This window comes from Rhea pennata, chromosome 19 (assembly GCF_028389875.1).
Source record: "Rhea pennata isolate bPtePen1 chromosome 19, bPtePen1.pri, whole genome shotgun sequence".
In the NCBI taxonomy this organism is placed as follows: Eukaryota; Metazoa; Chordata; class Aves; order Rheiformes; family Rheidae; genus Rhea; species Rhea pennata.
Window position 1 is genome coordinate 2,668,721 of NC_084681.1, and position 13,404 is coordinate 2,682,124.

A 13,404-nucleotide genomic window follows, 5' to 3' on the forward strand; every position below is an offset into this window, starting at 1 on the left:
GCCTCTATGAAGATTACAGCAGATATGTTTGGAATTTAGCTAAGATTGGGAGCATCATTTCAATAAAGGGATGTTCTAAGGAGACATGAAATGTGGGGATTTGAAGCTGAGTTTCCTCCTCAATTTTTTAATCCCTTTCCAAATCTTTCAGTGAGCTTGCTTAAGCTCTGCATTTTCATTTCCCCCACCCTCTGCTGTAGTGTATTTGTAGACTTTAAGCCCTTTTCCATGTTCAGACAACATGTGGCTAATGACCTGGAGCTCTGCAGCTTCAGGTATGACCTTAAGAGAATCAGTTAGTCTCTCTAGAGCAGATCTCCCTTTGGTGCAAGTTGCCAGACCCTGCGGAGTCCAGCAAGCATCGTGCTTGTGTTCCCATCTGGCAAATACTGATAGTATCACCTTTCCTCCTGCCCTCCGTTCCTCGCGGGAGGGAACGACCTGTCTCTCACTCAAGTGCCTCAAACAAGGACTGTGCTCAGAGACAGTCCTAAGTACAACTATATAATAACACCCTGACCCATCTCCCCGGGACATTTACATACACGATGCATACGCCAGTTCATTCTCAATTTTTTTTATTTATTTAGAAATAATAAAATAAGACATAATATATAAAAATCTGTACAATCCACAATTTGTGCAGTACATTAGGAAGACTTTGATACAAAAAGGCTGCAAAAAGGAAAATAGTAATGGATAACTGTCAAATGCCTGGATTGTTCACCTTACTATAGCTGCAGGCCAAAAGTCGTTATATAAAATAAGTTTCTCGTTGGCTGTGGGATGGCAACTATGCAGCACCCTTCTACTTTACAATGGTCACGAGCAGCCATAATTTAAAGACATTACAGTACTTCTCAGTTTTACCTTGTAATCCATTATGAAAAAGAAGACCTAAGAGAACAAATAAACCATCTGGACCCTTTGTCTTTTCCGAGAAGAGCAAGTGCTAAACTAACAACACAGGAGTTTATCATGACCAGGAGAAAATATCATTAAATACAGCTATAAGTAATGATTTCTACCCTTGCTACTTAAAGACACACAGGAGAGACAGAAGAAAGAAAAGATCCCAACCTGCCTCAGAAATGCATTTTGTCACTGTATGCAGTATTATGTTTTAGACAGTAAGTGTCTCATTCAAGTATTTTCAGGGAAGGGTAGAAATAACATATTCCCCCCCAAACCCTACGCAAAATACAGTATAAACCTTCTGTGCAAGCCAGCTGAGCCAACGTCATCCTTGATAAAGAGGCCAAACCAAAGCCTGTTGGAGCCTGTGGGCAGAGCTCAGTCAGTTTTGGAGGGCGTTCGTCGCAGGCCCCCAGAACACATCATTTTGGCCCGGGATCATCAGGAACTGAACAAACACTGTCAGTCACTGCGTATTCCTTAAAAATAACAGTATTTTTAAAAACGACTAAACCAATTTGCTGCTGTAGAAGTGTGCTACAATAGTCTGTCCTATACCGGGCTTACCAAGGCATGTTTGGAAATACAGAAGTGATGGGCAAGGGGGAAGGGTACCATGAAGTGTACATTGCAGGTCTCTTCTAGCAGCTTCCAAAAGCCAGAGGCCGAGTGCAATTCTGCAATGTGGGATTCAGTCGGGAAAGACAAAGGGTTATTAGAGAAAGAAAAGAATGCGGCTGCGAGGGAGACGGATCGCCGCAACGCGCACGCCGGGCAAGACTAGCACTCCGAAAGCTGGTAACTTTTAAAAATGCCAGTAACTAGAACATGTTTTCAAATTAAAAGTCCATGCTTAAAAATAAATAAAGAGAAGTTCATAGCATTAGGAATCCTATAAGGCTTGCAAGTATTTGCTAAAAATCATGCTAACCGGTAGCATCTAGGTACTAGCTAGCCAGGACTGCCAAGCGGAATTTATACTTTTTGTGGCCTTTTTTTTTTCTTCTTCTCCTTGTCCATCCTTTACAGACTTCTATTTACATTTGGCTTTAAATATGAAAATACTTGATAAACTTTATAAAATGTACATTTTAAAAATATTTCTGAAAAACTGACTTGAAAAACTAAACAACAACAACAACAAAAAAAGCCCAAAACCTCTGCACCAGAAATATTAATGGGAAGGGGTCTTTTTTTTTTTTTTTCTGAATTTCCTTTTCTTTAATGAAACAAACTGAAGTCCTGCCTTTCCCCTTCCCCCATCTCCTATCCTTCCCTCAAACATCTCAAGTATCATTTAGCAGGCGCGCTGTGCACCTGGCAACGCTGACTTGGAGAGAAGGTCTCCTTTCTCCTGGCCAGCCTCCCGTCTCTGTCCTTTCCCCGTTGCATTTCGATGCACCCTCTTCTCACTGAATACTCTTTGGTTTAGTTATTTTCCTTTTACAAGAATGTGCCAATAGCAGCACTAGCAGCACTCAGTTGTCTTCGCTACTGTTGACCCAGAAACTGCAATCAAGTCGCATTATATGTTCAGCTTTTCCCTTCTTTTACTTCCCCCCACCCCGGTAATAGCCTTAGTACTTGCGCTTAATCTGCTGCCCTCTCTAGTAGCCAAATCTATGTTTACAATGTTGAATTGCCACAGTTTCGAACCCACTCACTGTAAACACCATCTTTTCAGAAACCATTTCATTGCAGGCATTTCTTTCAGGCAGGGCTGGAAGGGGCCAGAAGAGGCCTTCACAGATGTCTGTTTGCAGAAGACATTAGACCTAGAACAAGCTGTTTTTTAATGGCATACAGTGATCGAATACTGTAAGAGTTGACTAGGATTATTGTCCCCACCACCACCTCCCTCCACTTGCTCCTTGAGGAAGATTCACAAGTGAGCAAATGTGAAGTGCAGTTTAGTTATATCCTTGATCTTAGAGGCACAGAGAATTTTAAAGCCTTCTTGGCAAAGGAGCCAAAACACCGTTAGAGCCAGAGCTTCACATAAGGTCACAAAATTAGCTCAAAGGCTCGGTGACATACCCCATCCAGTGACCCTTGAGTTGATGCTTGCGGGAAGAAGAGGAGGCAGGAGATGAAGCTTGCTTTACAGCATTATCTTCCTCAAATAAGCCCTCTCCAAATGACCTGGCAAATACAACAGCACATTTTCCGACACCCTTGCCCTGCTGAAGAGAAGCATTTTGACAAAAATGCTACAATCTTCATGCCATCCCCAAGTGCTGAACACAATTCTTTTTTCTCTCCATTACCCTCTTCCTTCCTCTTCAAAAACCTCTTCCCAGGGATTTATATATTGCTTGGCTCATCTGTGCCTGAACGCCTGCCCCAGCAGAGTTAGCCTCTAGCATAGATCAGCAGCTTTGCACGTCTCTGGCATAGCTTAACTGGTAACATAACGACAGTCATCGGGACTCAGTCACACGCCTGCAGCACATCTCATGGCTCAGTTTTCAGGACGCTGGGTCAGCGCTAAGGTCTAGCGACGGCTTGGGAATGTGCGCAGTAACACTTGACCTTCTGCTGCAGCCCGGCTCGGGGGGCAGCCAGGGAGGACAGATGTTTGCTTGTTGTCTTCCCCCAACTATGTTTCTCCTTACACGAAAGGAAGAGAATTTGTTTCCCCAACCAAGAGAAGGGGGCGGAGGGGATTCCTAGCTCACTTTAGATCTGAGTCATAAGCTTTTTAGAATAAGGTGCAAAATAAAGGTCTTAAAAGAAAAATTCTAAACCAAAGAAAGTGTCTGAGGTTTGAAATCTTTTGTTTAAAGCAGCCTGTTTTTTTTTTTTTTTTTTTTTTCCTTTTTATAAAATAAATTCCACTGTGCAAAACTGTGCATTTTCTTTGGTATCCATTTAGGTAGTTTTCACTTAGTACTTTTTATAAGTCTATATATATTTTATTTCATTTTCCTTTAGACAGAGAATTAAATTCTCCCCCCAAAAAATCATAGTTTTGCTGGAGGCTACTGATTGGCCTGATATTACATAATGCCCCTTATGTAATTGGAAAGAGAGAAATTGATTCTAGCTATCAAACTACTGGCCTCAAAAGGAGTTTAGACTTTCTGGCAACATTGGCCTCTCTGAAGTGATCACGAGCTTTCAACCCAAAAAGTTCAACACTGACTTTTTCTTTAAATTACACAAGAGAAAATAAAAACTACACTGCAACAAAAATAACCATTTGTGTTCATGTAGTTAGCAGCAGCTTCTTAAAAAATAATTATAATAATAATAATAAGGCAGATTCTTGCCTTTGTTATGCCATTAAAAACATTCTTGTTCCCTAGAGAGAAGCATTCTGGAAAAAGTTGAAAAAAAAAATAATAATAACCCAATCAAAGCTTGCCTGCAAGTTCAAGTTTTGTAAAAAAATATATACATAATTTATTCTACAACATATGTGCCTTCTGTTCATACTTAGACATGTTTAGTGCTTTGTGTTTAGAGTTCATTTCTGTTGTCCCTCCTCTGAGGACAGCCCTAAAACCAGCCCGGGTTTCTCAGGTCTGCTTGCCTTACGACACTCTTCAACAGTACCGTTGTCTGAAAACTGTTCTGGGCCAACTTCTTAGGTCAATGTGCCTTTGACCGAGACGTTTTTCTCCTTTCAACCAAAAGGGAGAGGAAGAGTTTCAGTCATATTTCAGACTCCCGCCGTAGCGGCCGCGGTTCTAGAGGCACCCCTGCTTGGTTGTGATGGTCCATGTCCGGGTGGGTGTCTGTGCCCATGCTTTCAGGCACCCCAGTGTCAATCTCGTCCTCTTCTTTGCTGGTGAGGGCCACTTCATTCTCATAGCAAAAGGAGTTTGCATTAGAGAGAATGTATTTCTTTTCTGCTAAGTCTCTGGCACTACAGATGGGTGTGTTGGGCACTTCATATGTTTTGTGGAACCTTGAGTAGTCCACTTTGTAGTAGTTCTTCTCTTCAAAGAGCACAGGCTCATAGCGGTGGCCCCAGAGGATTTCATTCGCCAGATATGAGCTACGGCACTGAGTAGTCATTGCAGTAGCTTCCACCATGCCCTCTAATATTACTACAATTTCAAAGTCAGCATTGTCCATGTCTTGTTTGCTCAAGTCATACAAAGGACTGTCTTCATCTATTTCATGTACTATTGTAATTGGGGAGACCAGGAATATGCGGTCTATCCCGCTATCAAACCCTACATTGATGTCTATTTGATCCAAAGGGATATACTCCCCTTCCGATGTGATCCTGGATTTGAGGAGCTGAGCTCTCACATGTGCCTCCACCAAGTGGCTTTTCCTCAGGTTCCCAACACGCCACATCAGGCACAGTTTCCCATCTCTCATGGCCACCACAGCATTATGGCTGAAGACTAGAGTTTCATTTCTCTTTTTTGGCTTAGCCATCTTTGCCATGACAGCACCAATGATGAAGGCATCAATGATGCAGCCTACTATAGACTGGAAAACCACCATGAAAACTGCAATGGGGCACTCGTCTGTGACGCACCTGAAGCCGTAGCCAATTGTGGTCTGAGTCTCAATGGAGAAGAGGAAGGCTGCAGTGAAGCTGCTCACTTGAGAGACACAAGGTTTGTTATTTTCTTGATTTTCCAGATCGCCATGCAACAGCGCAATCAACCAAAACACACAGCCAAAAAAAAGCCAGGAGAGGATGAAAGTCAGGCAGAAGATAACTAGCATCCACCTCCAGCGGATGTCCACACAAGTGGTGAAGATGTCTGCCAGGTATCGCTGTCCCTTCTCACCCACGTTAATAAACTGGACATTGCAGTGGCCATCTTTTTTGACAAAGCGGCTCCTGCATTGCTGTCTGGTATGTACCTTACTCTTTCCATTCCCAAAGCCATTGGCAATGGCCATGGTTGCCAGCTTCATGCCGTCCTCTTCTGAAGACACGATGCTGTAGCGGTTGGTTCGCACGCTGCCCATCACTACTGCTGTGGACTGAGGTGCTTCTGCTTTAGAAAACAGTCTAAGTTTCTGCAAAACTCTTTGGAGAAACAGTTTTGAAAGTTCTAGAGGAACACACACACACAGAAATACTGGGGAGAGGCTGGAGTCCCCAAAAGCCCTTGGATCAACCACGGACAGTCTTCTGGCATGCAGAGTTAGCTTAACAAGTAACCGTCATAGAGAGGGCATGGTCTGCAAGAGAAAGAGAAATGTCCGATTAGATCTTGGAGGAAAAGGATAATGAATCAAATCTGAACTAAATCAAATGAATCCTGTGGATTAGCAGAAAGGTTCCTTATTCTCAATGACAGCATTTTCTGGAATGCAGCAGTTCTCCAAGTGCAGTTATGTATTGACAGAACTGATACCATTAATATAAAGTAGCTATCACACTTCCCAGTGAAAGCACTGAAGTGATTATGTCCCACAAGTCTGTAAGCAATATTCACTTAAAAGCGAGGCATGCAAAGAATCTATCTACTCTTTATAGCTGTCCTTTCTGATTATTTTGAAATCAAGAATTAGCTTTAACATACTTTTGTTCAAGTAAGAATACTGAAGCAGTTTAAGGATATACAATGTGTGTCTCATGGTCTGGTTCACCTAAGACAAACAAGGGAACGTGCAAAAGGGAAGAAGCCATGTATTGAGAAAAGCAATAAACCTGGAAAATACCGATTTTTCCATGAAATTACACTGCACAGCTTTTGGCTTTTTATTAAGAGGCAGTTAAAGTACACTCTCTGCAAATGGCAGGCATAAAGGCTGCATTAATAACTTTAACTCCATAAAGTCATCAGGATCTGGAGAGTTTTTATGCTCGCGTTAGGCTCAAGTTGCATGAACCAAACTAAACCTTGTAACAGCCCTTGTCTGCTCTTGCTACCATGAGTAGCAAAGGCTACCTTTGGGTCGCCAGCCTCTCTGTAACACTTTGATAGCAAGTAGCAGCACCTTCCTCACCAGAGATGAAGGTAGCTAGCTCCATCTCCAAATATCCCATGAATCTTTAGTATCAGCAATTAAGATTCAGCAGAGAGGCTACAAAACATTATTCCTGAGGACAGAAGCCACCACACTTGTTTCAGGGAGGTCTGGCTTAGACCCAGGTTTAGCTTTTAACAAGTGCGTCATCCATTAACTCATGTACTGCGTATCAGGAAATGCAATTGAAATACTGCAGAGGGGGCAAGATGTATTAATGCAACTACTCCATCTATCCATAGAGCCCATGGAGAAACTAAAACTAAAACCAAGTAATGAGGAATGTCTGCCATGCACTTGCCATAGAAGAGGAGATTTAAGTACCATTTACATTAGTGGGGAATTAAATCATGATGCTTTTCATTAATTGATATTATCAAAACTCATCTGAGTTTGCCCCCCAAAACAGCACAACTGTACTTGCCAAGGAGTAAGACCTCTGCACGCAAAGCGGCTGCAGTATTTTGTGGCTGTTCTCTGTGACTCGCATCTGACAGTGGCTGTTACCTCCTTTTGCAAAAGCAGCACCTAGAACCCTGTGGAGGTCTTCCAAAAACTTGAGGGACTTCAACCAGTTTCTCTGTCCTCCCATATCCTTCCACCACATTATAAGGGCTTAGGTCAGTAAACACTTGTTAAGGAAAGAGCAAGTGGAAAATAGAAAACAACATTGTGTTTGCGGTTATATGCAAAATATTTTCTGCCATAGAATCTCTTCACTGTTTACTTTCCCCTTCTCTTTTTTTCTTACTTCTAATTGTTGTGCAAGAATAAGTCTTGAAACACGTTTGCTGAGATTAGTCATCTGACTTCAGCAATGTAAAATACTGAACCTGCCAAAAGCTGCCAAAATGTAATGCCCCATTTGAGTACAACTGACAAATTTAAACTTATTGGATGGTATAGTTACCCCATGCTTATCTGGCTAACTTGGGCCCACTGCATAGAAATTCACTCACTCTCCTCTTGGTTTTTAATCATGGAATTTCTCACTCCTGCCAGGATATCAGTCTCAAAAAAAAGTTTGGGGTCTTAAAAATACTTTTAAAGTCATGAACACAGAAAGAAAGTGAAATTATTAATGCACAGTAAGAACTCCCTGAAAAATCATTGCATTGGTTTGCAGATTGATCATTTTCACAAACCACATCCTATAATCATATCTCTGTTCAACTTCCACGTTCCAAGTCTGTTTTGTTCCAAGTGGATGGAAATGTACAGCCTAGGAAACAGATTGCTTTAAGTTCCCCCTCTCCCCCGTAATCTCACTTGGATTTTAGAGGAAAACTTGTGGTGGAGGGAAAGATAAGCTGTAAAGTCTCAAGTGTTAGAATATGCAACTCCCCCCACAAAAGTCTTGACCCAAAGACATTTGTTTGAATTCCACAAATCACCGAAATCGTAACGCCAGCTTCCCACAGACGGCTTGCTGAATTTAGAAGCCTGGAAGCTGAATCAGTATCTTCCACTGCAGGGTTTCCGTTCCGAGCGGCTGAACGCCTTCTACCTGCTGCACGGCTGCGCAGCGTTACTGCTTCACAGCTCGGCGCCTCTCGGCGCGCTGCCTTTGGAAGCAGCCCTGCACCTATTTGGCTCTGACGATCCTTAAACACGGAGGTGTGCCTCGGGGGCACTCTTTGCTAAGTTTACAGACTGCTTCTTGAAGTTTATACGACAAAGCCCTGGCATGCTCCACACGCTGCGGTGCCGGGCACAGGACAGTTGTCTTCTTTGTTTTATAGCCCAAATTGCCTCTCCTTGCGCGCGCCTGGAGTAGCTAGGATACAGGGACGGGAACGCTACCAGTAACTGCGAGCTCAGACAACCAGCCAGTGCAACACGGCGGGGCTGGTCTTGTTCCCACTCACGTCTGCGCAGGGCCCGTAAAACGCCTGCTGCACCGACTACCAGGCACCTGATCTGCATTCACCCCGACTTCTGCAACTAGTTTCAGCAGAGGTGCACTAAACCCCTTCAAACAATCAAGTAGAGACTTTTAGCATGAAAATCTAATGGTGCTTTTTTATTTTGCTAATCCACCTGCTACTTAAAATCCAAACAAGTTTGTTTTCCTCCCATTCCCCAGTATCAGTGTGTTGGTGACACTGAAGATGTCAAACTAGTGTGGGACCAGTCCTGCAACCCATGCCAGACAAAAGACGATCCAGAACTCACAAGCCAACTCAAATCTTTGTATCATTGGGGCTCAAAAGCACCGCAGCCAGACATACGCCCGCAGGTGCAAAGCCAATCATCACTAGGTGTTTTATTTTTTATTCAATTCAGACTGCCTTCTCTCCTGAAAGAGAATATGAGAGTAGAGCAGTGCAGCTCATCACTACCAGCCCTTGGACCAACGCAGTCCAGTTAGAGGCAAAGGATGGGATCAGAGAGCCAAAGGCTTGCTCTGTTGCGAGGAGATGCTCGGAAGAGCGGAGGAAAACAGGGCTGTGCTGCATCTGCTGCATTTCTGAAGCAACATTTAAGCGAATGCTATGAACAAGAGCCCCAAACCCCACTTTTCCCTTAGCAAGTGTTCTCCTCAAGATCTCCCACGAGGAAAGATATTTACATTGCATGCCTAAAAGCTGCAATGAAGAGCTCAAAGGGAATTTGTGTAGAAGGGTTTAATACGGAGTGAAACCTGTAAAGGGCAAAAAGAGGGGGAGAAAGAGGGGGAGGGAGGGAGGAGAGGAGCAGCACTAATGAGTGCTCTGAGCAGTTATTCCCAAGCTGACGCCAAACAGCCGTGCTGTGTGTGTGTGCCAGGCACATGTTGCTAAGAGAGCCCAGCCACCACCTTAGCGAAGCGCCTTCCCCTGCCGTCCTCGGTAAACAGAACAAAGGAGCTTTCGCGTGATCGACGCGGTGTTCCCACAGTCCCTGCTCTCTCGCTGCTGGCCAGTTAACCTTTCCCCAGATCCTGGTATGACTTAAAAGTCATTACTGTGTGATTCCTCCACTGATTTGGCTAGGACTCAAGTCACACCGACTACAAAGTGGTAAGCTACCTTCAGGAGAGGGATCTGTCCTCAGGCAGCGAAAAAAGCAAAGCAAGAAAGAAAGAAAAAGGAAAAAAAGAAAGCAGACAATGTAGGAAAATGGGTAGGAAGAAACAGGAGAAAGGAAAGTACAAGTGGCATTTGCCTCTGCTACCCTGCAAAGAAGCGGGGTTCAGGATATTTCTAGCTGATGACAAAATAGCTACAAGTGAAATAGTCATCACCAGGGGGTGTACTTGATGCACCGGCTGTGAGGATGGAAAAGCAAACAAGTGTAAAGGTAAGGCTGAGAGTACAGAAAAAAGTCCTGGCTGCTGCTAGGCTGGCGAGTGGAAAGGTGGCTGCAGGGCGGTGGAGAACAAAGATGCACATCCTCACCGGGGCAAAGCGCTCGCTGCAGCTGGCGAGTCCCGGCCGTTCTGGTGCCGCCCCGGCCCCGCAAAGATGACAAAGCGTTCCCTGAACCCCATAAGTAAATCTGCTACTTCCTTTCAGTATTTTTTTTTCCTTCAGCAGTCATGAACTAAGTTAAAACCATCTCTTTTCTTTACATGCTCCCTTGCTACATTGCTTTTTCTTTCTTCCTGTTTTTGGCAGGATGATTAGAAAGAAAATCCCCCATTTCCGTAATGCCCATGAATGAAGTTACAGGTTCATTTCACACCACGCTAAAACATGTGCACACTCCTTTCAGGATCAAGCACCAGATCTCTAAGACTTGCTACTTTTGACCTTTCTCTTGTACAGGAAACAACAGGCAAAGCAAATGAGAAAGGATGGAACAGTGCTAGCGCTGCAACGCTGAGTTGTCATGCAAACTTCCAGCCCTTCCCCAGAATAAAATATCTTGGAGGGGGAGCAGCTGGTGCATGGAAAGTTATGAACATAAACAGATGCTGCAAGCAGATGCTCAAGTGTTCCCAGCATACCTATCTAATTATTGTAGGCACTGAGAATAGCTTGTGTATGCTGCACGAGAAACGCAAGAGTTCCCCCTTCAAACGGCCATGCCGAAAAGTGCAACAAATTCACCAGCACGGGAAGCTTGCTTTCAGAAATTTCGCAGCCCCGTAGGAGCACAGAGGTAGGTACAGGCGCATCGCCCCTACCCGTGCAAACCAGGGTGGCCCTTGGGAGGCGACTCCGGGGCCGTGGCGAACAGATGGAGAAAGCAGACGCTCCTTACCTGCCGCTGGCTTTGGAGTAGGTGCGTGCAGAGCGAGGGGGTGTAAGATCCAGAGCCGGGGGGACGCAGCGAGCCAATCCCAGGGTGCCCGCCGGCCGCCGCCGCCGCACCGCTTGCAACTGAGCCACTCAATGAGCCGCTGCCCCTTTTTTGCGCGCTGCCATGTGATGTTTAATAGCGGCTCGGCCGTCCCCGCCCTCGGGGCTGCCCCGCGCCAATGGGAGGCGGGAGGCCGGGCCGCGGCGCGCCGGCAGCGCGGCCGCGGGAGCGCAGCGCGGCCGCGGGGCGGGGCGCGGCGCTCGGGACCCCGCGGCCGCGGGGCCGGCGCGGGGAGGGAGGGTGGGGGGGTCGCCCCGGGCCCGCCAGCATCCTCCGGTAACGCGGCGGGCACCTGCCGCCCGCCCCCCCCGGCCCCCGGCCGAGGCAGCCTTGCGCAGGGCCGCCCCGGGAACCGCGTGCCTGTTTGCTCCATCCAGATCTCTCGTCTCAGATAAGTAAGAAACAATAGCGAGGGGGGGAAAATAGTTTTGTCCCTTTTGGTAGCCACGTTCCGTCTTTCTTTATTTGAGCAGGGAGAAATGCTAAGGTGCAGGGTATCTGCTCACAAACAGCAGACCGCAACATGCACTGAAAGCAAGAGTCACGCATGCTGCAGCACAGTGATTAAGGTTCTGCTCTTTAACTGAAATTTAAGATCCCTTCCAAAACAAGAGCTTTGATCCCTGAACTAAGGTCTTTTGAAGCAAGGCTGGAAGCAAGAAAACTATTTGCCTGGCTGCAGTATCTAGGACCCATTTCTTTGTTTCATAGATCACCTGTGGCAGCTTGCTCAGCCTGCTGTCTGGCTGCTGTTAAAATCTGCAAAAATCAAAATGATTTTAGTAGCTTGTCCTCCCTACAGTGGACATGGCCTAAGATATCTGACAAAGAAAACAAGTTTGAAATGTTTGGCTGAGAGCCTTGCAGGAACAAAAACAGCCTTGTAAGCACGCTCTGAAGTTTGCCAAGCTCCGGCTCTGATGGACAGCGAAGGGGTGTTAGTTTCCGAGGCAGGTGTCCTCTGCTGCAGCTCTCCTGCTGCCCTTGGAAAACTGAGTTCCTGAGTGCTAACAGCTGAAACACATCAGCGAGCCCTGTGTGTTGTGTTGGAAAAATATGAGTGAAGGTGGCCTGTGAGAGCTGGGGGCTGCAGACCACACAAGGCTTTAGAAATTGGCAGAAACACCTTGAATTGCACCCAGGACTGAAGTGGTAGCCCTTGCAGCGCATGGAAGACAGGTGCTGGGAATGCCTGCGGGACGAGGCAGTGTTTGATCAGCAATCAGGCCTTCTGCTTGCAAGCTGCTGAGGGACTGAGTGGTCCAAGCAAGTCTGCTGCTCTCCTTTGGGGAGCCTTTTTACAGTGTCCAGAACAGGCTCTAGAGATGTTTCCCTACTTTTGCAGCCACTAGCCTTAAACTATCCTCCTTCTCACTTGCGTTGTAGGTTTGCAGCTTTGATGTTACCACTCTTTAAATACTAACTGAAAATGCCCAAATGCTTTCTTATGGACGCTCCCTCATGTTGTTGCTGAAAGATGCCACTGACCATCGTTACTGTCATTTACAGTATTTGCTGAGTTCCCTGTACTCCGAATAAGGAAGTACAGCATTACTGCAGCAACAAATACAATCGCCAAATGCAGATGGTTTTAAAAGTCCCCAGTGCTGTGTGTGTAGGATGTGTGTGTAGGATATGCAATCTTTTCTTCCCCTCTCCCTTTCATGTAAAGACAAGGTCTTGTATATATTGAGCAATACAGTATGTCGGGCAATCATATTTTTTATGAGTTATTCTTGGGTCATTCTGTTCATTTTTAATTGGAAGAAAAGGCATCAGTCCTATAACACAAGCAAGTTTCTTATGAATGATGAATCCAGAAAAAAAATTCATCAAGAGAGAATAACTGCAATTATTTTATTCATTCAATAAGACCAAGATCACCCATCCATAGGATCTGAAAGTCATAGGGACACACACTACACAGTTTCTACAGCTACATGGGAAGAACAAATCCCTCATTTCCTTGAATGTATGTGTCCTTTTTTAGGAGTAGCTAAAATAGCAACAATTGGACCCACCTTGGTAAAGTATGTGCTGGTATGGATGTGCCTGTAATAAAGTAGAACTGTAATACGGTATTGCTAAGAGATGCTCTGCTGAGAATACATGCAATTTGCTAGAGGGTGGGCTCAAAAAATCTCTGCACAATGCCCACAAGATATTACAGATTAAAGTGTGACCTTCTAGGCTCTTACTCAGTCTTTACTCATGCAAGCTGACTGATGAAAAACAGCAGACCTACTGGACCCA

The 13,404-nt window shown here is 45.2% G+C and overlaps 1 protein-coding gene across 1 annotated transcript; it reads right to left on the reverse strand.

Moving 5' to 3' along the window:
* Positions 1-561: 561 nt before the first annotated feature.
* KCNJ2 (potassium inwardly rectifying channel subfamily J member 2) lies at positions 562-11,184 on the reverse strand. Its single transcript, XM_062591835.1, has 2 exons — positions 11,053-11,184; positions 562-6,072 (listed from the first exon to the last, which is right to left on the reverse strand). The coding sequence occupies exon 2, from the start codon at positions 5,854-5,856 to the stop codon at positions 4,573-4,575; it is 1,284 nt and encodes a 427-aa protein (XP_062447819.1). The 5' UTR covers positions 5,857-6,072; positions 11,053-11,184; the 3' UTR covers positions 562-4,572.
* Positions 11,185-13,404: the final 2,220 nt, after the last annotated feature.